The 25,485-nt window shown below is 48.8% G+C and overlaps 1 protein-coding gene and 1 pseudogene across 1 annotated transcript in view; both read right to left on the reverse strand.

The window, feature by feature from the left end:
* The window catches only part of LOC119461924 (protein Wnt-16), an 85,574-nt gene that overhangs the window by 1,376 nt on the left and 58,713 nt on the right, over positions 1 to 25,485 (reverse strand). Inside the window, exon 4 of the mRNA XM_049655123.1 lies at positions 19,014 to 19,159. Coding sequence (XP_049511080.1) covers positions 19,014 to 19,159 — 146 coding nt within the window. The remainder of the gene's footprint in view (positions 1 to 19,013; positions 19,160 to 25,485) is intronic.
* On the reverse strand, positions 1,266 to 1,445 carry LOC119462971 (U2 spliceosomal RNA; annotated as a pseudogene).

Genomic DNA, 25,485 nt, shown 5'->3' on the forward strand with positions numbered 1-25,485 from the left:
ATACTGGTGTGTCTTGGCGAATCTCCCAGAATGGATGCAACAAAGGGACACAAGCTAGCCTTAGATATACTAAAGCATTCACAAAACACACCTTCGCGTCGAACGCGGCCGCTTGGTAGAGAGCCATTGTAACAAAGTTGCAGCCAGAATACCAGAGATATAGTGGAGGTTGCTACGGAGTTTACAATGGGTTGCAGTGGTTACAACAAGATATACTGTGTCGTGGTATCATTCTGCTTTGCGGTTGGCAGAGAGATTGCCAATTCGTGTGTCTGCTGATATATGGCCGTAAGGTATCGTCATTCATGAATGGTATGGAGATATGTCATGGGGATACAATAACCATCACAATTATCCTCATAACAAATAAAACATTAAAACGTGCCAAAGCTAAAGAAGAAGAATATCATTTTGTTAGAAGTTAACTGATCCCTAGCGCCACATGTATACAGTACCAGAAGACGAAAACGAGGAAGCGTAGACACGCGGGGCCAGTGTGGCTACGAGCCATAGCATGAGGCGATCATCATCATCGGGGTGGGAGCAAGTGGCCGTGTACTGATCGTCGTGTGAATAAATAGCATTTGTGTGTGTTTTACCATTGAGAAGCGAACAGTTATCAGAACGCTGGTGAAGACCGCGAAGAACGTGAGTGGGTGTTGAACTCGGCAGTGAGCTGTGACGAGCTGGTGTGCGTGAAAGTCCGGAGTCGAACGTTAAAGTAGGTCAAGTGGGAAAAAAAAAAAAAAAAACTATGGAAAACGGTGACGGCGCACAAGGCGATGACGGCAGCGAGCTGTCACTGCGCGACCTGCTGAAGAGCATAGTTGAGAAGGATCGCCTCATTACTACCCTACTGCAGAGGCAAACTGTCATGCAGCGGCGCGCCGAAAGTTGTGCAGACGTTTCAAGTTATGCCTGACTTGAAGGGCATAACCGACTTCTACGGTCAAGGAAACGCTGCGGGTGCAAAAGACTGGCTTGAGAAGCCAATGCAGAAGAGTTGCGTCTGGATACCACGTGCTCGCGGTGCAGCGAGTTTCGACCAAAGCGGATAAGCACGTGGTCGATTTCGCACGGTGTTCTCGGCGCACGTTCTTCAGCCAATTGCGAGCAGTGCAGCTCCGGTGGCGCCGAATGCAAGAGAGAACACAGCGGAGGCAAGTAACGACGGTAGCGTATTTACGCGCCAAGGCGCGAATTTGCGCAAAAGCCAACCTCGCTGTATATGGCTAGTTTACAGCGGATCGATATCCGCGGACCGAAAACCGTGGGCCGATCCCGAAGATTGTGCAATACCGGGCCGACCAGCGGCGGAGGTGAAGCAGGCTTCAAGCACTATGTCAACTTGCAAAAATAAGCTTAATATCTTGGGTCCGAATACCACCCGCATCAGATATTAAGCTGATAAGAACAAATACTACACTTTGACCCGCGTTGGCCATGTCTACGTTCGCACCATACACGTGTACGCCATCCCGCTTATTCAAACAAGTGCCTACCAATCTGAGTGTCTTCTGTCTCTTAACGCCCTTTCCTCAGTGCTGCCGTGACTGTGAAATGGGTAGGCGGCGTGTTGTAAGGTCTGAAGAAGAACAGCGTGCCAACCAAGAACGACGGCGTGAACAGAAAATGGAATGGGCGCGGTGGCGGCGGAAGGAGACCACCAACGATGAGCGCGTCGCGGACGCCAAGCTTAAGCGTGCTGCCCGCCAGGACCGCGATGCGGAAAGACATGCGAACCGTCCATGTGGCCCCCATCCTGCAAACTTGGAACGTTTCACAGGAGCAACGGTCAATCACCACATACACAGCTTCGCTGGTCATCCACCTTCACAGAGTGGAATGACACTGAATATTTAGGGGCGAAGCACCTTAGGCAAGGTAAATATACCTGGTAGCGAAGCTGCCATAGAAGCCCATACGTTCAAAACATGGCGGTTCATCTACGGTTCATGGGGCTTAGCGTCATCTGTGTGAGGAGGGAACACTTCCGGCGGAAGAAAAATTAATTTGACGTCATATCCGTTCAAAGCAAAAGTGACGTCATTTTGTTCTCAAAGGCGCAAAATTTGTTTTCGAAGGCCGGCCATTAGAGCTGTATATTCAAATGCCCCACCATTCGACTTGATGAGCGTTTCGAGCTTTCAGTGCGGAAAGCGATGCAGGAAAAGTTCAGCCGTACCGGTGTCGAAATCGCATCGCTGCACGTAACATACTTTCTTTGGAGGCCGACGAACACTTTGGGCGTAGAGTGCTCGTCCTTTCGTCGGACGCCAAGCCCATCGGCCAGCGCTGTTCCACGAAAGCAACTAAAGTAAACAACTATCTGGCGCTCGCAACTCACTACTTTTGACTGAACAGGGTAAGAAACAATGAAACTACCCGCGTCACCAAATTCAGACGAACGTCGACAAGCAAAGCAACACAACATGTGAGGGGGGCGTGAACTTTACGAGCGCGCCTTTCTGTCCACTTCAAGAGCTGGATTGCATTGCAAGTGATAGCGGCGTCCACGCCCTCCGCTATCGGTGGGCACTCTTACGGTGGGCGCTGAAAAAAGATATTTATTGATAATGATCAATTAAAATAGAGTTGTTCTTTTTTTTCGCCACGCGTACATAAAATTTATTAGGAATTTTATTTTCGTTGAATGAATCTATGTCTCACTTTAATTAAAAAAACGCCTTTTTCTTTCCCAATGTTTGTTCCCTCCAAACCTAGTCGCGCTTCGATCGTTGCTCCCATAACCACCTTTGCTGTTGTCGGTGACAATTCGTTCTGAACGGCTTTTCGCCCGAAGCTTCGCGACCATTTGGATCGAACTTGCCTTACAGCCTTAGGGCCGAGCCTTGTCCCTCGTCGACCTCCGGTGTCCGTAGCTCTGGTTTGTATGGAGACCGCTAAGCGCGCTGCGGTGCGCAAGGGCGTTCGTTCCTGACGCGGAGCTGAGGGCTCGCGAAGCTTGCGCTTGAACAAGAGTGTACTATACAACAACCATATTCTAGTACACTATAGCTTGAACTTAGCTTGAACCGAGCATCGGCGCCACCAACCTCAGGTAGAGAACGCTTGCGGCGTTTTGCCGCCGCTTCCCGCGCTCTCGCCGCCTCTGGGTCCGTTTGCCGGCGTCGCGCTTGAACCGAGCATCGGCGCCACCAACCTCAGGTAGAGAACGCTTGCGGCGTTTTGCCGCCGCTTCCCGCGCTCTCGCATGTACGGGGGATTCACGGTTACCCGAATGATCCCCCAGTGCTTCACCCACTCATCATCAATCACTTCGTGGATATGCCGTGATTTTTTTTTTTTACTCTCGAGAGCAGATAATTGGATTTCGTTACCATGCCTTGAGCACAATGTTGACGGATAGGTCGAACGATGACTTCGACGACCTGCTCCACGACATAGTCAAGTTCGAACGCATGGAGAGTGAATGGCAACGCAACTTCACTGAACGATCCGGGCGGCCGATGCGCCGGGCCGTGTGAGCAGCAGCGAGCGAGAGTAATGCCGTCTGGCTATCCGAATTCCCGAGACCCGAGGAGGAACCTTCGTCCTCAAGGCTGGGCTGAACGACATGAGCCCAAATGTCATAACTGCTCCCTGGTCCCACACTTGGCGAGCCCGCGGCCGTGTGTCGGCAGTGCGCAATGGAAGGCAGACTTGCACACGTCACAGAAAAAAAGAGGTAACCGATTGCAATTATTTCATTCAAAAATGTAATTGATTACAGTTACCAATTACTGGGCTCATGAAAGTAATTGAGCGATTACTCAAGAGTAATCTATTACTCCTACGTTACTTTCCTTTGAACTTTTATTAACATTGCACAGATACAGTACACTGAACAAGCTGGCCTGGCACTTTCAATGCGTCCTCTCGAGAATTTGACACATTTATTATCTCCATTAACAAGTGGTTTGGTTTGGTGCCTAAATGTATGGCACAACCCAGGATCGGCCATGAATCGGGCGGCAGTAGGTATATAAGGGAAGAATACCTAAATAAGATTTTCTAATTTAAGAATGAGATATTAAATTGTTTTAGAAAATTTCGACGGTCTGCTTCCCTCGTTTTCCTTGTGAAGACGTCAGCAGCTACACTGAAAACTCGCGCGATGTGCGTGGGGGGGGGGGGGGGGGGGCGGTGTAGTACCGTATACGGACATATTGCGCACAAGACTGTCGTTGCTCAGCATATGGCTCCTTTATGAAGCGCAGCCCTTCATTGTTACTGAAACTTGGAGAAGACGCTCCCAGGGGCCAATGAAAAGCTGAAAATAATCATCCGTAGATGATTTTTCATCTGTAGAATAATCATCCGGGGGCCTGAGTCTTTGTCAAGTGAACTAGTTTTCACTTTTTGCTCAGGCCTCCCTCCATTTCTTTATGGAAAAATAAACCTGATTTGATTTACTGGCACTAACGTCCATCAGGACGTGCCAGCACCGGCTCAATTCGTTGGCCAATATAGCAGGTGAGGAAGCAAATACTGAGCTCTCAGGAACATGCGCATCCGCGAGGCTGCTGTGTTGCATGATCTCGAGCACTCTTTTGTGGTTTCCGCAAAATTCAAGTATTTAAAACTGCGTCGCCTGTTACACCTTATTGTCCCGTCAAGAAAGTAATGGTTACATGTAATTGGTTACTAAAAAAAGGCAATTGAATTACAGTGAGCGTTGCCGAGTAAACAAAGTAATCGTTAAGTTACAAAATACCAAGAAATTACGGAAGAACGTATCTCACGATGTCTGTCGACGGTAATGCGAATAGCAATCGAGCAATGTAGCGACAGACCATATTCATAAGTCCCGTTTGTTTAACACGTGCAGTAATTGTGAGACTTTTGTTGATTCGGCTACATACTCCGATATCGTCCCATTTTGCTAGGGCACTCGCTTGCAAGCATGGGCAAGAAGGCATGACGACGGCTGTATGACACAGTGATATCGACGGAACGACAAGGGCGTATAACGACGGCATGAATGTCGTTCTTAAATTATGACGATGCTATAACGGACAACAACGTGACGACGACATGGTGCTACGACGACTGTATGACGACAACCGGATGAAGAAGTGAGAATGACGACGATCGCTTGACTGAGACGGTATGACAACGGACGCATGATAGCGTCTGTGTGACGACGACAGAACGACATCATGATTCGAATAGAACGAGGAATGACGTCGATGGATTGACGGCGGCATGTCGACAATGAGATGACCATATTGACGATGGTGAAACGACAACGGTATGAGGAAAATGGGAAGGCGACGAGTGAGTAATGACAGTGACGTGACTGTATCACGAAACCTGTATGGCGACGACGGCATGACCAGAGTCGGTCGACTTAGGTGGGGGGACGACCACGACGACGGTCTGACAGAGGCATGATAGCGACTGACGATGACGGCGTGACAAGCGCGCCATAATCATGATTGAACGACAACAGTATGGTTACAATAAAAATGAAGCAATATTGACGGCGATGGAACGACGAAGGCGGTATGACGACGATGGGATGACATTACTGAAGTGCTGACAGTGATAGAAAGGTTGTCGCAGTTTCACCCGAAAGGCGAAGCATCAATTGCGATAGCAAATTTGTAGAGAGCTATACGGAGTAATGATATAGTAGCTTTATCAGCTGTATAAACTTGGACATGCAGCAGCACCGACAACACGCAGAACTGTTGTCGACGCCGTCGGCGTTTTTTGCCCGCGTTCGCACAGAACGCGTGCGGCGTTGGTGACTGTTGCCGGAGCCTCTGGGGGTGGCTCGGAGGTTTTAGACGACATCAGAACGGGACACTCGTCGAGCAGCGTCGGAAGTCTTTACCATCTTCTCGCCTCACAACGTTTTTATATAAATAGGCACTTGGTGCCACAGCTAAACGTCGCCTTCCCCCCCCCCCCCCCCCCCCCCCCCACGGCCTTATATACATATATGGTGATTGTAAAGGAGGAAAGAGACGCCTACTTCTGCAGCCCTTAAGGGAGCACGGCGCAGAACGCGCGTTTGTTCTCCTCCGTGGGTGGTGGTGGAGGTGAAAACTTTGAGTCGTTTGAGCCTTATGCGGTTACTCCTTAGGAATGGGTTGGCTCTTGGCTGCGTGCAGTGGCTGGGAGCTGGTGCTTGGCGCGTCGACATAGCCAAGTCCGGTAGCTGTTTGTTCGCACGTGCCGGATCAGATGCTGTGACACCGCAGCCTCCCATCGCTCGAGGTGTGGTGCCCGGGTGCATGTTTTTCGGAGTAGAGCATAAATATAGAATGTGGTGGATCCGTTTAGGCGCACCACAGAGTGTTCTCAGGCGAGAAAAGTCGGGTGTATTAGTGGATGGGCGGGGGAGAGGCCAATGCGGGATTCAAAATAGCTGGCGCCACGTCACCTGCTGCAATTTGGTGAGAGATTTGTGCTCGAGTTGGGGGTACCGGAGCTTCATTAAGTCCTCTCTGTAATGAAGGGAAATTTCATGATATGAGACCCTGCGCTCGCCAGCGTCTCCCCAGTTGGTGGCCTGCCCTGCGCAGCTGACGAATCCTCGAGCTAGAGAATGGGCGTTGCCTTCATTTCTTCGGGGTGACCCGCGTGAGCAGGGACCCATAAATTTGGAGGCCTCATAAGGGGGGTGGGGGGAGTACACTACCCTACTGAGAACGAAGGCTTGTACTAGCCGTCTGAGATCATGTTCGCGCATGCCTCGGTGTCGGTTAGCTATGCGGCGGATGAGTCGTATCGTCTGGTGAACGGTGGCCGTGAGTTTGGAAATAGTGGCAGTGTTCTTGCCATTGTTTTGAAGGAGGATACCAAGGATGCGAACCTTCTCAACCTCGGGAATGGGAGTGCCGTCAATGTTCACTGTCAATGTGGATGGAGGTCCGATATCCAGTCGTCCCTTGGGGGGGGGGGAGGACGAGGAGTTCAGATTTGGTGGGGAACCAGGCTAAACCGACTTGGGCTGCACAGGCTGCCGCTGTGTCAGCTCCTGCCTGCAGTGTCTCTTCCATAGCGCCAACACTGCCTGTGGTGGTCCAGAGTGTGATGTTGTCCGCGTAGAAAGAGTGCGAGAGAGTGGGAATGGAGGCCAGATCGCGTGCCATGGGGATTAGGGTGATGTTGAAAAGGAGAGCAGAAAGGACTGATCCTTGGGGGTTGCCTCGGCTGCCTAGGGGGAATGTAGGTGAGGAAAGAGATCCGAAGGTTATCTCAGCTGTGCGGTGGCGAAGAAAGAACTTCAGAATTTGTGCTATGGGCGAAGAAAGGCCGCAATGTACTGATGTGTGCGTTTGCCAACCTGGAGTGAGGAGAGCGATTCCAGGATGACCGCATGGTGTACATTGTCAAATGCTTTGGTTAGGTCAAGAGCTAGGATGGCACGAGTGCGTTTAGCGTGTCGGGGGTGTAGGACATCTTCTGAAAGTTGTAGCATTACGTCTTGGGTGGAGAGGTCATGGTGTCGGGGAAAAGGTTGTCGTCGTCCATATGGTTCTGGAGTCTGCCAAGGACGACGTGTTCGAACAGCTTGCCTAAGCATGAGGTGAGGGAGATAGGTCTGAGGTTCTTGATTTCGAGAACTTTGCCTGGTTTGGGAATGAAAGGGATGCGGGCGTGTGTCCACTGCGCTGGGAGTGTGCCATTACGCCAGCATTGGTTGAAAAGGTCCTTAACTGCTTTGATTGATCGGTCATCTAGGTTGCGGAACATTTTGTTTGTAATTCGGTCAGCTCCCGGAGCCGATGTTGTTCGAAGACGGTGCATTGCCGCTCGGACCTCGGATGTGGAGATTTCCTCATCCAAGGCCGGGTTAGAAGCACTGGTGTAGAAGGGTAGGGGGATGGGCGTGCTGGTGGTAAGGTATTGGTCTTTGAGAGCCTGAAGGAGGGCGTCGTCCTCCAAAGGTAGCTGGTGTAGTATGCGGGTAACGTTCTTGCGTTGAGTGGCCTTTGTGTGACCTGGATCTAAGAGAAAACGCAGGAAGGGCCAGGTGTCTTTGAGACCAAGATTGCCGCTCATGCGGTCACACACTTGCCCCCATTGCGGGTGAGCAAGATTGCTGGCATGGGCCTCAATCTCAGCAACGAGGCGGGCTATGCGCCGTTTCGGGGATCGGTTGTGTTTTTGAGCTAGCCAGCGCTTTTGAAGGCTGGCATGGGCTTCCCACATGTGAAGGAGTCAGCTATCCGCTGCCGCTACTTCTTCCGGCTCGGGAATGATGGATGTTGCTTGTTCTACATTTTCGTTAGCGAGGTTGCCCAAGCGACGAGATCCGCGATTGTGTCATGGGGCCGTCTGCCGGAGTCGGCGAAACTTATCCCAGTCGACCACGCGGACTCCACGTCGCTTGGACGGTGCGAGAGAGGAGATACTGAACTCTGTGCAGAGGATGTAGTGATCGCTACCGAGGGAACGTATGGTGTTGGTCCAGCGACCGTCTCTGATGTGTTTCGAGAGTGTGAGGTCGGGGCTGGTGTTGTGTTGGACGCTAGATCCAATGCGGGTGCGGAAGGAAATGTCATTGAGGAGTGAGAAGCCTTCATTTTGGACAAAAGTCCAAACGGCTGTGCCTTTACGACTAGTTTTTGCGGTAGCCCCAACTGATGTGGTTTGCGTTGAAGTCACCCACAACCAGAAGGGGACTGCCTGAACTGCAGAGGACAAGGGCTTTGCGCATAGCCTCAATGAGGGGGGCTGGAGGGCTTTTAGGTGGGCTGTAGAGGTTGAGAATGTAGAGGCTGGTGGTCTTGCAGTGTGCGGGGGAGGAGTTCGAGTAGGATACCGTCAATGTCGGCTACCTCTAGGGGGTGCTCAACGGCGGTAAAATTACGGTGGATTAGGGCTGCTATTCTAGTTTGGGGTTGGTTGGTGGGTTCGTATACGGTGTAATTCCTGAGTTTGACAGAGACCAGAGTTTCCTGTAAGGCAATGATCGTTGGGATTTCTCCAGGGGGAAGGTTTTGAAGATGGAGTTGCAGGTTGTCCCGTTTAGCACGGAAACCCCTGCAATTCCACTGCCATAGTCTAATGCTGTGATGTTTCGCAGCCATGTTGAGCGATTACGGAGGGATCGGAAGGCGTGGGGCGCTGAATGCGACCTCTGGAGAAAAGCTCGTTTACCTGGGTTTGTAATTGAGAGTATGAAGCTTCTTGTGCGCATTGGCGCTTTTCAATGGCTTCGAAGCGGGTGGATACATTAGTCATCCAGCTAGCTGTGTCTGAGCGGAGAGAGTGCAGAGCACGTTCGAGCGTCTGTAGTGACGTCGTTACGAGTGCGAGGTGCTCGGCAACCGGCTGAGGCACCAGTTCATTCTCAGTATTGGATTTCCTTTTGGCAGGAGGACTGCGTGTGGGTGACGTGGTGCGCGAGGGTGAGGCGGATGAGGATCCAGGAACGTCGGGACGTGTCCGGGGCTGCACCACTGGCGGCAACATTACCGGGGAGTGATCTCGCCTTAAAAGGGCCTGTAATTGCTGTTTTAGTTCGGAAATTTCGCGGCTTTAGTGAGCTAACTGTGCTCTAAGCTCCGCGTTTTCTTTCTCGAGCGAAGAAAGTTGCGGACGCCAGCTCACCTGTTTGTCGATGTTCTGGTCCTCCGCCGTGGGTTCACTCCCGCGTGAAAGCGCGCGTCCCTCGCGCCCTTTCACTCGCACATACAGCGTTCGGCGCGCGGCGACAATTTCATCTCCATTGACGTCATACGGAACCTCACGGCGACGGCGACGGCAGAAATCTGCTTTGATATGGACAGCAATTATATGGACACTTTGGAGTGTCCATATAATTGCTATCGCAATAAAAAGTCACAGGCCTGCGCGGCACACGCAGCACACACAGTCACAGCGTAAGCTGGCGGAGCGGCTCAAGAGTAGCTCAAGAGTAGCAAGAGTAGCAGGCGCGCAGGCCTGTGACTTTTTGACACCTCCGCGCTGTTTATCCAGTTATTTTCACTCTTTCGCTCGACGAGGGAATTGAACGTCTTTCTTTCGGCCAATCGGAATTAGCCGAATTGCCCCCCCCAAGGTGTCGCACCACCTCGCAGGCCTCCGTCTCTCATGTCCAACCTTCGACCCGCCCTCGATGCAGTGCAGAGGCAATTTCAGGTGAAACCGGCGTCGACGCTGTCCCGCGGAAATTGTCAGCGTTTCCTCTTTGTAGGCTTGACACCGTTTCCAAAGAATGCGGCGGTTGTTGAAAGGAGGTTTTTAGGGGCGAAGCTCGTTAGGGTGTGGGTCGTTCCCTCCTCTGTAGTAGTAGTAGTAGTATGTAGCCACCTCTAGTTTATGAATTGCTCAATAGATGGCGTTGTGTGTCCGTACGTGATGGATACGACCTGATCTCCTAAAATCATAGGCAGCGGTACAAGAAAAATTTTTGAAAAAGGTATACAAAAATGCGAGATAAAGAACATGTGTAGTATACCTGATTAAATCAAGCAGGCTAGGTGACTATTTGTCGCCACCCCGTTTCAAAGGGGATGCCAATAAATCATCATCATCATCATCATCATGAAAAACAGAAAACAGAAAAATTTAAAGAACGAAACATAGCATGTGCTCAATCAGGTGAGGATGGACTAGTCAGTGCAGTGGCTCCACTGGCACAAAGCGAGTGGGAAAGGGCAGAGAAGAGGGTTCCTAGTAGCACGTCGACAGGTCCTGATGGCATCCCAATTATGTTGATAAAGACATTGGGCCCAAAATCTAAGAAAGCATTAAGAGAGGCAGTGAGCAAAATGATAATGGACGGTAAAGCCCCCGACGGGTGGAGACTGAGCAGGATGAGCATGATATATAAGGGAAAGGGGGACAAAGCCGACATAAACAACTACCGTCCCATAACAGTGACGTCAGTGGTTTACAGGGTGGTGATGCAGATTATAAAGGACAGACTGCAGGCATGGGTGGAGAGCGAGGAGGTGCTGGGGGAACTACAAAATGGGTTCCGAAAACAAAGAAGGTTAGAAGATAATCTGTTCTCATTGACACAGTGTATTGAAATAGCAGAAAAGGAACACAGGCCCCTATGGCTTGCCTTTCTGGATATCAAGGGAGCCTATGACAGTGTAATCCAAAAGGATTTGTGGGACATACTGGGCACTCTGGAGGTGGAAGATGGAGTAAGAAATCTTTTAAAAGATATCTATAAAAGTAACAAGGTGCTTATAAAATGGGAAAACAAGGTATCTGGGCCTATAGAGATACAGCAGGGGCTTGGGCAGGGCTGCCCTCTGTCACCTCTGTTGTTCATGCTGTATTTACAAGGATTAGAGAAAAAATTAGAGAGGAGCGGACTTGGCTTCAACCTTTCCTATTCCAAGCAGGGAGAATGGATTAAACAGTCATTACCAGGACTGATGTATGCAGATGACATTGTACTTATGGCTGACAGCAAGGAAGACTTGCAGAGATTAATGGACATCTGTGGTAAAGAGGGAGATAGCTTAGGTTTGAAGTTTAGTAAAGAAAAATCAGCAGTCATGACTTTTAATGATAATCAGGGCAGCGAGCATAGGATACAGGAGGTTACGCTGGAGGTGGTGGATAAGTACAAATATCTTGGAGTGTGGATAAACAATGGGGCTGAGTACCTAACGGAACATGAAAAATATGTGACGGCTAAAGGTAACAGAAATGCAGCTGTGATAAAAAATAGGGCACTGTGGAATTACAATAGGTACGAAGTGGTGAGAGGGATTTGGAAAGGGGTGATGGTCCCTAGTTTGACTTTCGGCAATGCGGTCCTGTGCATGAGATCAGAGGTTCGATCAAGGTTGGAAGTTAAGCAGCGAGGGGTAGGTAGACTGGCTCTGGGAGCACACGGAAATACACCAAATCAGGGGGTACAGGGTGACATGGGATGGACGTCATTCGAGGGCAGGGAAGCCAGCAGCAAGATAGAATTTGAGGAGCGATTGAGAGAGATGGCAGAAAAGCGGTGGGCAAGGAGAGTTTTCAGTTATTTGTACATGAGGAATGTTGATACAAAATGGAGGAAGCTGACCAGAAAACTGTCAATCAAATATTTGGACTGCAGGAGGGGTGCAAACCAGGAAACAGCGGTTAAGAAAAAGGTTAAGGAAACAGAGAGGGGTCTGTGGAAAACAGGGATGGAGACGAAATCAGCACTGGGCACATACCGAACTTTCAAGCAAGAAATTGCCAAAGAAAATATCTACGATAATTCTAGGGGAAGCTCTTTGTTGTTTGAAGCCAGGACGGGAGTATTGCGGACTAAGATGTACCGAGTCAAGTACCAAGGTATAGACACGTTGTGCTGTGCGTGTGGAGAAGAAGAGGAAACGGCTGAACACCTCATACTTTTCTGTAAGGGGCTTAACCCTACAGTGCAAGGCAACGGGGCTGATTTTTTCAAAGGATTGGGGTTTAGGGACAGTGAAGGCAAAATCGACTTTAAGCGGGTAGAAATAACCAAACAGAGGTTATCTGATTGGTGGATAAAATTAAGGCAGGGGTGAAATTTCACCCACCACAAAGTACAAATTATCTTAATAGTCATGGCTAGGTGGCGTATGTCACCGCCCGATTTAAAGGGTTCAGCCTCATCCATCCATCCATCCATGAAGTGGTACGAAGTGGTGAGAGGGATTTGGAAAGGGGTGATGGTCCCTAGTTTGACTTTCGGCAATGCGGTCCTGTGCATTAGAGTGTACTAGAATATGGTCGAGTGGGACGAGCGGCTGGGGCGGCGCATGCTTTGCAGTGAGGCGCCCGACGTGGAAAAATACTGTGGCGGCGCTGCGATCGAACTGGATTGGGCCGCATCAAGGTCGCGCCGTTGGAAACTCCTGGCGATACTGCTCGGCAGGGTCAATCGCACTACTTCGCGCGCTGGTATTTGCGTTCAGACCTCTCAAATGGTGTTCATAATCGAATATGACATGTATATATGTCTTAAGAACAAATGCCTTTCTTTCTCTTCATTTTATTTTTTAATGCCGCTCGGTGATTGCCCGTGCATTGCGGCCGCAGTGTCGACTTTCATTCTACTACGTTATTGTACAGTTCCCTTTGGAGAACAAATATTTTTCTCGTTCTTCAAGCAGCATGTATCTCTCGTGTGTATTGTTCCGCATATAGTTTTCCATCAGTAGGTCTTGCGGAACGCAAACGGAGAAACATATGTAACCTTCCTGCTTGCCGCTTCAAACAAGTAAAGCATATCTGCCCCATCCGGCACCTTGTACTCAGATTTCGTTCTTTTGGGGTTTTTTACGTGCCAAAACCAGTTCTGATTATAAGGCACGCCGTAGTGGAGGGCTCCGGATTAATTTTGACCACCTGGGGTTCATTAACGTCCACTACAACGCAAGCACACGGGCTTCTTGCATTTCGCTTCCATCGAAATGCGGCCGCCGCGGCCGGGATTCGATTCCGCGAACTCGTCCTCAGCAGCGCAACGCCTTAGCTAACTGAGCCCCCGCGGCGGGTACTCAGATTTACGAGAAGCATCGTTATTGAAAAAAAAAAAAAAAACTGCAGCGCAACATTCTATTCAAGTTTCCGCCTTACTCGCGTAACAGAATGCGGAGTAACGGGCACGGGGTCATTTATCGCGGTCGGTGTCATTCTGGTGTCATTCTGGAAATTCATTTCAAGTGGATGCGTTTTGCAACCTCACCGGCTACAATTCGTAAATTGCAATATGTGTCGTAAAGTAATTAACTAACAAGTTCATTAATCAATTAATAAGTTGAATAGGTGTTTCGATTCTCGTGCTACTAATGTCCGCCTCTTCGAATAACCCAGCTCATCAATGAGAATTGTGCTAACTGCCACAGGAGATTTTTAAAAATCCCCTAAACCTTAATTTCGAACACCCGGTATAGTGGATATACGGCGTTGCGTTGCTAAACTGGAGCTCGCGGGTTCAATCCGTCGCGGAATTCGATGGGAACAAATGGAAAACACTCGTGTACTTCTATTTAGGTGCACGTTAAAAAGCTCCAGGTGGGGAAATCTAAACCGGGTGCCTCATACTCATATCGTGGTTTTGCCACGTAAAACCCACAAATTTGTTTGAACTAAAAAAAAAAAAAAAGACAGGTGGCTGCGTTCTTCGTCTTTTTGCTAGGACTGTAAACAAAATAAATTATTCTCGAGTCTGATTTCCGAGAAAAACATGTTACGCTTATCCTATATTTCATGCATAAATGTAATGCCATTCCCAAATGTCTGTCCGCTCAACTATATAAGCAGCTTGTATATTATAAACGGCTGCTTTCAGTTATTCGACGCACTATCATAACGACAATAATTAAGCAATTAGAGAAACGGCATACCTCACATACACGTACAGATATGTGTAGATCTGCTGCGTTCGTTCAAGAAGATAAGTGTGGTACCACATGGGGCACCCAGTTTTAATGGGTTGCAAAGATAGTGAGACTGTCAAAAAAAAAAAGTTTTCCTTGCCTGAATCAAGTTAGCAGATTTATAGGCTGCCCCAAAACGGGGCATTTATATTGTATGACAGCTTATTACACTTATTAGCAGGGCTTATTAGCAGCTTATTAGCCGGACTTATTAACACCCCTGCGTTAATTTTCTTAGGAACTGCGCCTCTGCGCAACAGCCACAACTCTCCGGCAGCACAATCATTCGGAATAACAGTCCGCACTTGCATCGGTCTCTCACCTTTGAGACTGCAATAGTGCGGTTATGCGTTACATTCGTACGGAAACGACTGTTCGGCGTCGTACAGCATATCAATAACACTTTCACACACACACACACACACACACACACACACACACACACACACACACACACACACACACACACACACACACATTATATATATATATATATATATATATATATATATATATATATATATATATATATATATATATAGTTTTAACTGCCTGCTATGAATGTTATTTTTGCGAATGAGAGTTTTGTGTGCAGTATTCACTAACACGTGTGTTTCGTATGCAAACGTGCTTCGCGCCACGCAGGTAATACACCCGGTTTATTTCACTTTAATATTGTTTTCTTCGATCATTGTTCCTGATCAATATCCACCGACAAGAAGCGCGCGTAAAATGACACGCTATCAATAATAAAATTTTCGTACGTATAGCTTCATGTTGCAGAGATGCCAGTTGCTTTTAGAAGACAGTGTTAAAAACAATGGTTCACTTGACTGAAACTACCTTTGGTACCCGCCGTCAAGAGTCATGAGCGCACCAAAGCAACTAAAAAATAAAAACAAATGTACTACACAGACGTTCTGCGAGAAAAACTGGGCGCCGCCAGCGTCCGCGTAGCGAACGCGCGCTCGCTAACAGACGACGCGCTTGACAACGACAACAAAACTGAAGACGACGCGTTGTATAATCCATGCCTCAAATATATATGTTTGGCAAGATGGTGTAAACATAAATTTGCAGTTGAAATAAAGCACTATTTTAAGAGCGTACTATGCGCAATCGGCCTCGGCGCCCGCAGCGAAAGTGCGTTGAATATGCCGCGGAGCGCGTCTCCGCCCCAATCCAGTTCGCTCGCAGCGCCCTCGCAAAATTTTTCCACACGCGGCGCCTCAGCGGGAGAGCGCCGTTCGGCCCACTCGACCATTATCTAGTACGCTCTACTGTGCATGAGATCAGAGGTTCGAGCAAGGTTGGAAGTTAAGCAGCGAGGGGTAAGCAGACTGGCTCTGGGAGCACACGGAAATACACCAAATCAGGGGGTACAGGGTGACATGGGATGGACGTCATTTGAGGGCAGGGAAGCCAGCAGCAAGATAGAATTTGAGGAGCGATTGAGAGAAATGGCAGAAAAGCGGTGGGCAAGGACAGTTTTCAGTTATTTGTACATAAGGAATGTTGATACAAAATGGAGGAAGCTGACCAGAAAACTGTCAATCAAATATTTGGACTGCAGGAGGGGTGCAAACCAGGAAACAGCGGTTAAGAAAAAGGTTAAGGAAACAGAGAGGGGTCTGTGGAAAACAGGCATGCAGAGGAAATCAGCACTGGGAACATACCGAACTTTCAAGCAAGAAATTGCCAAAGAAAATATCTACGATAACTCTAGGGGAAGCTCTTTGTTGTTTGAAGCCAGGACGGGAGTATTGCGGAATAAGATGTACCGAGTCAAGTACCAAGGTACAGACACGTTGTGCTGTGCGTGTGGAGAAGAAGAGGAAACGGCTGAACACCTCATACTTTTCTGTAATGGGCTTAACCCTACAGTGCAAAGCAACGGGAGTGATATTTTCAAAGCATTGGGGTTTAGGGACAGTGAAGGCAATATAGACTAAGCGGGTAGAAATAACCAAACAGAGGTTATCTGATTGGTGAATAAAATCAAGGCAGGGGTGAAATTTCACCCACCACAAAGTACAAAATATGTTAATAGTCATGGCTAGGTGGCGTATGCCACCGCCCGGTTTAAAGGGTTCAGCTAGCCTCATCCATCCATCGATCCATCCATCCATGAAAGAGACGCCGAAGCGTGTCGTCAGGCTGCTACCTCTAGTTTATGAATTGCTCAATAGATGGCGTTGTGTGTAAATGTCCTTGGACATAATATCACTAATAATAAGAAACGGCGCTCGCTCTTGGCGCGCTTTCTCTTTCGCTCGGAGTCGCCGGATGGAAGACAAGGCGGCGGAGCGACGAGCGCGCAGACAGAATCCGGCCGTGCGAGAACGAGAGGCCGAAGCGTGTCGTCAGGCTGCTCGGCGACGCCGGGAAAACCCCGCAGTGATAGAACGGGAGGCCGAAGCGGCATACACTTCGCCCGACTGATTTGCTGTGATTCTGGTGTGGGTCATCATCATTACCGTCTACCTTGCGCCCAATCTCTCCACTGGGGACGTCAAGGCGTTCATCGACGAGGCAATGCTCAAGTACGACAGGAACAGACCGTTTCTACTCGTCGGCGATTTCAACGTCGACGTTGCAGACAGAAGTAAGGACTGGTTGATGCAACACATGGCAATCAGATATGGACTCAGATGCACATCGTTAGACCACCCGAAACCAACCACCATCAGGGGAACTTGCATCGATGTAGTGTTTGCCAACTTTACGTTAACACCCATACAAGAACCACTTTCCCTGCATTTCACCGATCACAAAGCGGTGATAGTGAAGGGACCACGTAAACCAACAGTACAATAAAAGTTTGATGTTTAATATATACACGGTGTTTCACACTCTTTATGTGATGCACTGGGCGAATTTCACGGAAGAGTTTCACGGTTTACCGATGATTCCCTCCGGAGCTTCGCCCCACTCATCATCATACACCCCATGGATATGCTGTGATTTTTTGTCTGCGCTGGGCCCCGTCGTGGTACAGGCGGATGCTTCTAGTGAAGCACACCATTGCCGATGACCCACTGCAATTTGGGTTCTTTGTCTCGTCCGTCAGCTCTGGGCCGTTGAACAGACGAAGATGCGACACATAATCTTTATGCGACTGGTTTCGCCGATAGCTGTATGGCGTCGATAAAACGATGGAGCGTGGATGGAAGATGAAGTTCGTAATAGCGACATGACGCTAGTTTCACCTATTTTATTACAAAACATGTAATCAGCAAGGTTGCACGTTGGGCTGTGTGCTTTGTCGTGCTTGGTCCAGTGTCGGGTGCGCTACACCTAAGTATATACCATCACACATCCACGACAAAAATTATTGCTAATCGCTTTAACGCAAAGTTCCCCTAGCGGTCAGTCGCGCGGCAATATTGCGCGCATTCGCGGGCTTCTTTTTTATGCAGCACGTATTGAGCAATAGAAATCTGTATCGGGAGTTTTTCCAGGTTGCTCTGCAATTTTCTCGTTCATACTTTCCATCTAATTATAATATTTGCGAAGTCGATTAATTAATTAATTAAGACTAATTCTACAATTATGCGGAATGAAACAAAAAATCTGAGTGTCTATAAGTGACGGCAAACAACCTTACCTTGGTTCTGTCCAGCTACTTGGCGTTTGCATATTTTTAATTATTGGTGCATGATAGTTGGGACACCCTGTACATCTATTATAGTACGATCTTCGCACTCTGCGTACTTTAGTATGTACTTCTCAAGTATGCACTTTAGTGGACACGTATACTAATTTGTCATTAGTATATATACTCATCCTCATCATCGTCTATGTTCCCTAGATGGTGCGATAAGCTTCGACTAGCTGTGCCTGCGATCAGACACCAATTCTATAGCCTTGAAATTAAGCAGATGACTGCCATCATAATAACCTTAGGAGCGCATGGCAGCATAACAAATAGAGCAATATGAAGAGGCGACCAGAGGCCAACATTTCAAGCGAGAAATGCAGAAAGCGAGTTCAGTTCTAAGAATGTTTGAGGCAAATAAAGAACAAATGGGTTTTCAGGTACCTGCGTCACTGCAGCCTAGTTATAGTGGATGGATAAAAAAAGGTGGCCTACAAGCAAATACAGATGCCAAAGTGCAGGGAAATACACAAGCGCCATGCACCATACAATGAAGCACAAAGTAAAATATTCAAAGCAGGCTTAACAATTAAAATGCGACATAAGCCGACCTTAGAAACCGCACACAACGGCTAATAAACATACTAAAAAATCTTTTTTAGCAATTGCAAGAAAGACTCTCTGCTTTTCTTGCGTTAGGGTGCATTGAGAGAAAAAAATGTTTTCCGCAGAAGTTTAAACGATGTAGACGCGGTGTCCGCAGCGTGCATGCCAGGAAAGCTATTGAACATGATGCGTAGAGCCTGGGACTAGGTAGACGAGGCTGCAAGCAGAGGGATTTAATAGCCGCCAAGGAAAGGTTCAACAAAGACGCGGCTGGAGCAAGAAAAGTAATACAGAAGACGAGAAGACCTCGTGCGATAACTGTCGCCGTCACGATACAAAGGGGTGTTTTCTCTGGAACAAATGCCCTATATAAGGTACTTAGCAGAGTACGCTTTCTTGAGCTAAACGCTGTTCACGCACACATCTCAAGCGCATTGCGACTGCGTGCAGTGTTTGGCGACATCAAAGCTCACCAGCGGCAACGCAGTCGCACCCTGGAGGCCAGCGCGATCCTACCAGCGCGTAGGTTGTGCAAGTTGGCCGCCTGTCGCAGGGGCTCGGTGCTCCTCGAGGAACGCTCCGCCGCTCGGCCCAGCTGACGCGACACGCGGAGGCCCGCCTGCGAATAATACACGCACACCAATGGAGCGCAAACAACCTGTTTATTAAGCCTTAAATGCCTCATCGTTCAGTCGACCTTCAAAGTCCTTGAGCGAAAACGCGTCGACGACGCGAAAGGTACGAAAACTATCAATGGCTCATATGTGTGCGGGGGTATGAGAGAAAGAGAGAGATGGTGAGGAAGGAAGGGAGGTTAAACAGGTGTTAGAATCCGGTTTGCTACCCACTGGGGTAGGGAAATAGTGGTTAGAAAAAGGACAGAGAGAGAATGAGAAAATAAAAAGTCACAGGCCTGCGCGGCACAGGCCTGGGGTCTTCGCGGCAATGTCTCTTCGCCTCATTTTGACGACAGCGATCTCAACTGTCTGCCCGGCGTCGACGGCGAGCTGCGGTTTGTAATGCTCTCTGCACAGCAGTCTGCTGAGACCGATGATGCTTTGTTGTAGCCGCGCACGTAGCTCTACGATTCGCTTCTTCAGCAGCGGTTCGTACCTTGCGAGGAGACGCCATAACATGTACCGAAGAGGTACCGAGAATACGTGGCACACATCTCACATCGGGATCACGTTTATTGCGCGCCTCGTCTGAATCGCATCCTCGTCGTCTGCGCCTGTGCACGCGGCTTTTGCAGGTGCGTTAACTAGATGGCGCCGCCATACTGGCGGAGGCTCGGGTAGTCTACGCCTGAGCCCCTGCCTAGGGGTGCGTTTAGAGGGCCTTTTATTTCGATAGCAATTATATGGACACTTCAACCGGATTTCTGCCGTCGGCGTCGCCGTCGCCATGAGGTTCCGTATAAAGTCCAAGGGCGATAAAATCGTCGCCGCGCGCCGCATGCGCGAGTGAAAGCGCGCGGGGGACGCGCGCTATCACAGGAGAGCGAACGCACGGCGGAAAGCAAACGCGACCTTCGTCGCGCGAAAGGCCATGGGGGTATGGAAGGGAGGGAGGGAGGCGGGGCGACGCTGTGCTGCGGCACCAAATGCTTATCTTGCAACCGGGCGCAAGGGGAACTGGCCACACAATCTGCCACGCGAAAGCAAGAAAGCGGGAAGGCAGCGCGGGAGGGAGGGGGGGGTAGCTTTTACTCTGCCAACAACTGCATTTGTACTTTGCCCGGCTGTGACGGTCGCCCGCACCGTCTTTTACAAGCGATCTCAACACGGCTCTGACCTTTGTATGCGCTGTGCATTCGCCGCTGTTTCCGTTGAAGCGATAGACCGCACGAACCTTCGCTCGCTGCTGCGGCTGCGCTTGCTGCCAGCGTTTTGACAGTCGTCTGCGGTCAATGAGTGTGATCTATTCATGTTTGCTTGTGCGAGCTGACACCACGCTTGTTAATTCAGTTAGTAAGCGAATGTGTCCAAGTTTAGGCAGCTGATAAATCTACTATCCATACTCCGAATAGCTCTACTAATTTGCTATCGCAATTGATGCTTCGCCTTTCGGGCGAAACTGCGACTTTTTTTTTTTTGACGCTGATACCAAGCGCTTGCGTGGCTCAGTGGTAAAGTATCCGACTCCCACGCAGCGGGCATGGGCTCGATCCCGGCGGAGACCGGGTACTTTTTGTCGCATTTCGGGCGATAGCGGTTACGCGGCGGCACCGGCGGCGCACAACAATGCGAACCGAAACGGCTATTAGAATGAGCCCATAACAACTTACGCTGTAAAAGAAACGCACACGCCGGAACAGCGTCCTAATAACAGTCGTTCAGAGAGGCCGGTGGCTCACAAGAAGCGCAGAAGCGCCTGCACGCCTTTTAGATGCAAAACAGCTTATGGCGGGGGATTTGCCCGTCCCTCCTTCCGTCCCGCGGCGTCCCACACCCCCACAGCGCATGCGCGTCCCCTTCCCCTCTCTCTCCTCTCCTACGCTTCCCCCTTTCTCTCTCTAGGAATCCGGAGCGGCGCGCACGACAGGTGGTGCGACAGCTGCATACTCCGCTGGGGGCGCCACGGTAGTTCCGCGGTATGAAAATGACGGAGCGCGCGCGCCTCATTCTCTCTCCTGTGCAGCGCTGCGATGACCGCTCGGGCTGCTGCCGCGAAACCATCTCCCGCTCAAGCTAACCATCCCCCCGCTGCTTCGCATCCACACGTCGTTCCCTTCAGCGGGAGATGGAGTAATTTTTTTTCTGTGACGTTAAGTCTAGTCTGTGGTGGAGAATTCTTTCTTCCGACAGAGGCCGATCGTCCAATTGGCTGAACACGTTGTTAAGAGATTGTCTCTGCGCACTGTACCGCGGGCAATCGCACAAAATATGTTGAATCGATTCTTCATTGTCGCAGTGGTCACAGGCTGCGCTGTCGGCCGTTTATTCCTATGCAGGAACGCATAGGCTTTGGTAAACGCAACGCCCAACCATAATCGGCACAAAAGGGTCGCGTCTCCTCGGCGAAGCCTTGATATGGTACTCGAAGGCTTAGGGTTGAGTCCAGAGAGTATAAGCGAGCATGCCTGAAGGGCAACTCATTCCATTGTGACCTTTTGCGTTGGCGAGCAAGCACACGGAGCTTCCGTGCAGCGTCAGTCCTATACCCACTGAACACAAGACGTTTTGTAGCCGTCTTGGACCAGCCAAAATGAACTAGAACGTCTACAACTATTCAAGACGGTTACAACACGTCTTTATATGTACGTCTTGAAGTCGTCTTGTGAAGGACGCCTTGAATGCGTCTTGATAAGCTGTTTTAAGCTATCATCTTGCTAAGAATGCTAGAAAACGTTTTGTAAAAACGTCTCGAAGATATCTGTGCGGATCCTTATCCAGATATATGTATAAAATATGCATTTCAGTTCTTTTCGCTACTTTATACGGTTGTTCGATATCTAGCACCCATACTGGCCACACAGTCTGTACTTAAAAACATGTACATGCACTGCCTTTCCTTTGGTCTGTCATTTTACCATCCTGTAAGGTGTACATTTCCATTAGCTGCACATGTATCGTTGCGCTGTACGTCCAGTCGTAGCGTCTATGCGTATTTCACGAAGAAAAAACATGAAGCAAACGTTAAAAAAAATGTGCTAGATTGAAGGCAGCATACATGCAAGACCCAAGGCCTTTAACCACGTTAATTGAGAAAACAGAAAAAGTGAAAAATAAATCCAAGGGTTGTACGTGCCTAAACTATGAAGCAGGCCGTAGGTGGAGACTCCGGATTCATTCGGACCACCTGGGATCTTTAAGATACACATCAATCTAAGTACACGATCGTTGTTGCGTTTCGATCCTATCGTACCCGCGATCTCGAGCTCAGCAGCGCGATGCTATAGCCACTTAGCTACCGTGGCGGGTAACAGAAAAACGTGTGCCTACGCTGAGCAGCTGCGCAAATTTAGTGTGAGCGTTAGTTTCAGATAGATGAATAGGTGAGTCCGATGATATATTTTTGTGGCAGAAGATCACTCGGGTTTTTATCTGAGCGGTTTTCTGCCGGCTTTCACAATCGGCGTTTTTCGCACGATGCTAGTTCAACCTCCACGCCAGCGCGTTATTTGACAGTTTTTTGCTCCCACCGAAATCTGCACATTGAGCTGCATCACAATTCCGCTGTCAGCTGTTCAATCAAAAAACTATAGTATCGCAAGTTCATCAATTATAACGCTTTTCACCGTCATGTATTCCTAAGTTGTGAGACTTAATCGCTCATTTCATCGCTCTTTCAAATTAAATACTTATGTACGCTCAAAAGCTATAGCTAAAATTGGCGCTATAAATAATGATGTGCACTTTGGGGGGAGAGCAGCATATCAGGCATTTCATCTAGACGTGTTCGTTTTGCCTAGGTATTTGCAACCACAGCACGGCGATTTTAGAAGTGCACCACATAATATAGTAAGCGTTTCTAGAAATTTTTATACAGCAACGTTTATTTGCGAAGTATTTGAAATGTTTTGAAGACCTTGCTTTGTATATTTATTGGACTATTTTTCACAATAGAAGCGCGAACTTAACAAACTCGTAACACTGCACCAAGACCGATATTGCAGTTACCAGGACTGAGCACGGTTGGTCAGCAGCTCAGTACAGCCATATACAGCCGATGCATGGCGGGGGGGGGGGGGGGATATTATGCAAGCGTCTACCTAGATTGGAGCGTTTAAAGCGGGCAAATTTGCTTCAGCAGTAAGTTTGCAGCCCACATGCACTTATCCGAACGTTTACAAGGGCTTTGCAAGAAAACTCACCTTCGATAATTAGCGGTATCTTTCAGAGCCACGTATACTGCATCTATTTTGTCTGCTTTGGACGTGTAATTAGATGCACATTACAATATTGCGATATCGTTTACTATTGCTATGTCGCAGAGTTGTAAACTTGATACTTTCCAATTATCGACTCTTTCGAAAGACAGCGCCGACATTACATCAACATCTGCTTCCAGCCAATACTTGATTTACGTTTTATTTCCAGCCAATACTTCCAGCTTCCAGCCAATACTTGATTTTACGTTTTATTTTAAATGCAAAAAACGTCATCGAAATCGGTGTAGCGATTGCCGAGAATGTCGATTTCACCATTCCTAAGTATCCGGAGCTTGCTGCAAGCATTGCGCATTTCAGTGCGGGCGATCTACTCGAGCGCGTTTCCGGAGTTTCTCGGTGCTAACTGAAGGATGGAAGGAGGATGAGATTGGAATTTTCTACCTCCCCCCATGCCCGGCGGCCCTGGCTGCATAGCACCTCTTCCTCTTCACAACTCTCTCTCTCGACGCCTCCAACAATCACGTGACGAAAGCCATGAGAGAGGGTGTTGCGTTGGTCGCGTGAGCTCAACCTCCCTTTGCCGTTCTCTCTCCCGGCCTACCCTTCCAATATTTCCCCCTTTCACATCTTTCACGGCGGTAAGCGGCGCCGGTTGCTCGGGCAAGTCGGTTCGCGCCTTGGTTTTCAACTTTGAAAACTGGCAGAGCGTGCTCTCTATTTTGTGTCTTCGATGCGTTAACCAAGGACCCTTGCTGACCCTCGGAGTACGCGGCGTCGCTTCTTTGACTCGGAAAGCGGATCCTGCCTCGTCGATACGGACAAAAAAAAAAAGTGAGTACCGCACGAAAGTGCCTTATTTCTGAGAATTGTTACCCCCAAATGTCCTTTGTATGGGCATGTCACGTTTGCGCGACGCGCTCGAAAAGTATACTGTGAGTTTGCCGCTGTCTTAAATTAAACGTTGATACATGTTTGTCACAGATAAAATAATGCTTGCTTTTTCCACATTGTGAATAACTATTTCATGACGCGTTTTCGTGTTTTTCTCGATCATCCTGACAACGTGCGAGATATAGAGCTGCATTGACAAATTTAATTCCTAATTATATTGCAGTCATCCATGGTCCGTGTAATGCGTTCGGGACAGTTAGTGTCCCTGTGAGGGCTAAATGCTAAAACGCCCGTGTACTCAGGTGCGCGCTAAGGAATCCCAGGTGGTCCAAATTATTCCGGAATCCCTCACTTTGGCGTGCCTCATAATGCAGATCGTGGTTTTGGCGCGTAAAACCCCATAATTCTTGAACGTTAAGGAGAGTCAATTACTCATGACAGGCTTATCACAGCTGCTGCTGTAGGCATGCCGAAACTTTAGGGCTTCAACTAGTGTCGCTCGTTTGGCGATACAGAACTACGCTGCTTGCTCTTCCAGTGGTCCACCATTCCCGCGTTGAAGGCGATCACGAACGCGATCAGGCAAACTTGCGTAGCCGACATAATTTGTTTGGCATGTTTATTGTTATTCAATTCCTGGTTGGTGCGGTAGCGCCGTTAAAAAATATTCCCGCCTCGAATCTTGATCCCCATTGTGCTCGCGTAAAATCGCGCGCTTGCTGTTGCGTGTTACTGCGCTTTCTTGCAACGTGTTACGTTTCAACTCGTATTGTACAGGTTGCGTGTGACCCACCTGTTTTATTCTTTTCATTTACGTTTAGTGACGGTGATGTAACTGTGTACTGCACATTCGGTCGAGCTACAGTCACTCACGCTTCGAATCTATTGATTGCTGGTTGGCACTTCTAAAATATTGCGATCTTTGTGGGGGCCTGCTCATGGATGCAGACTCGGGAACACGCTGCTTTGCGCATAATTTTCTTTCGCGCTATCAATTTAACCCAGATATTGTGCACGGCTTAAATCGCATCGCATTCGTACCGCAAGTCATAACCTGAATATGCTAAATCTCACAGGCTGAAAACTAAACGTTAGGTGAACTCGTAATTAAAATGAATGAAAATCTGGGGCTTTACATGCCGGAAGCGCGATATGATTATGAAGTACGCCTTAGTAGGGGACTTCGGATGAGTTTTTACCACCTGCGGCTCTCTAGTGTG

Source organism: Dermacentor silvarum, chromosome 8, assembly GCF_013339745.2.
Source record: "Dermacentor silvarum isolate Dsil-2018 chromosome 8, BIME_Dsil_1.4, whole genome shotgun sequence".
Lineage (NCBI taxonomy): Eukaryota > Metazoa > Arthropoda > Arachnida > Ixodida > Ixodidae > Dermacentor > Dermacentor silvarum.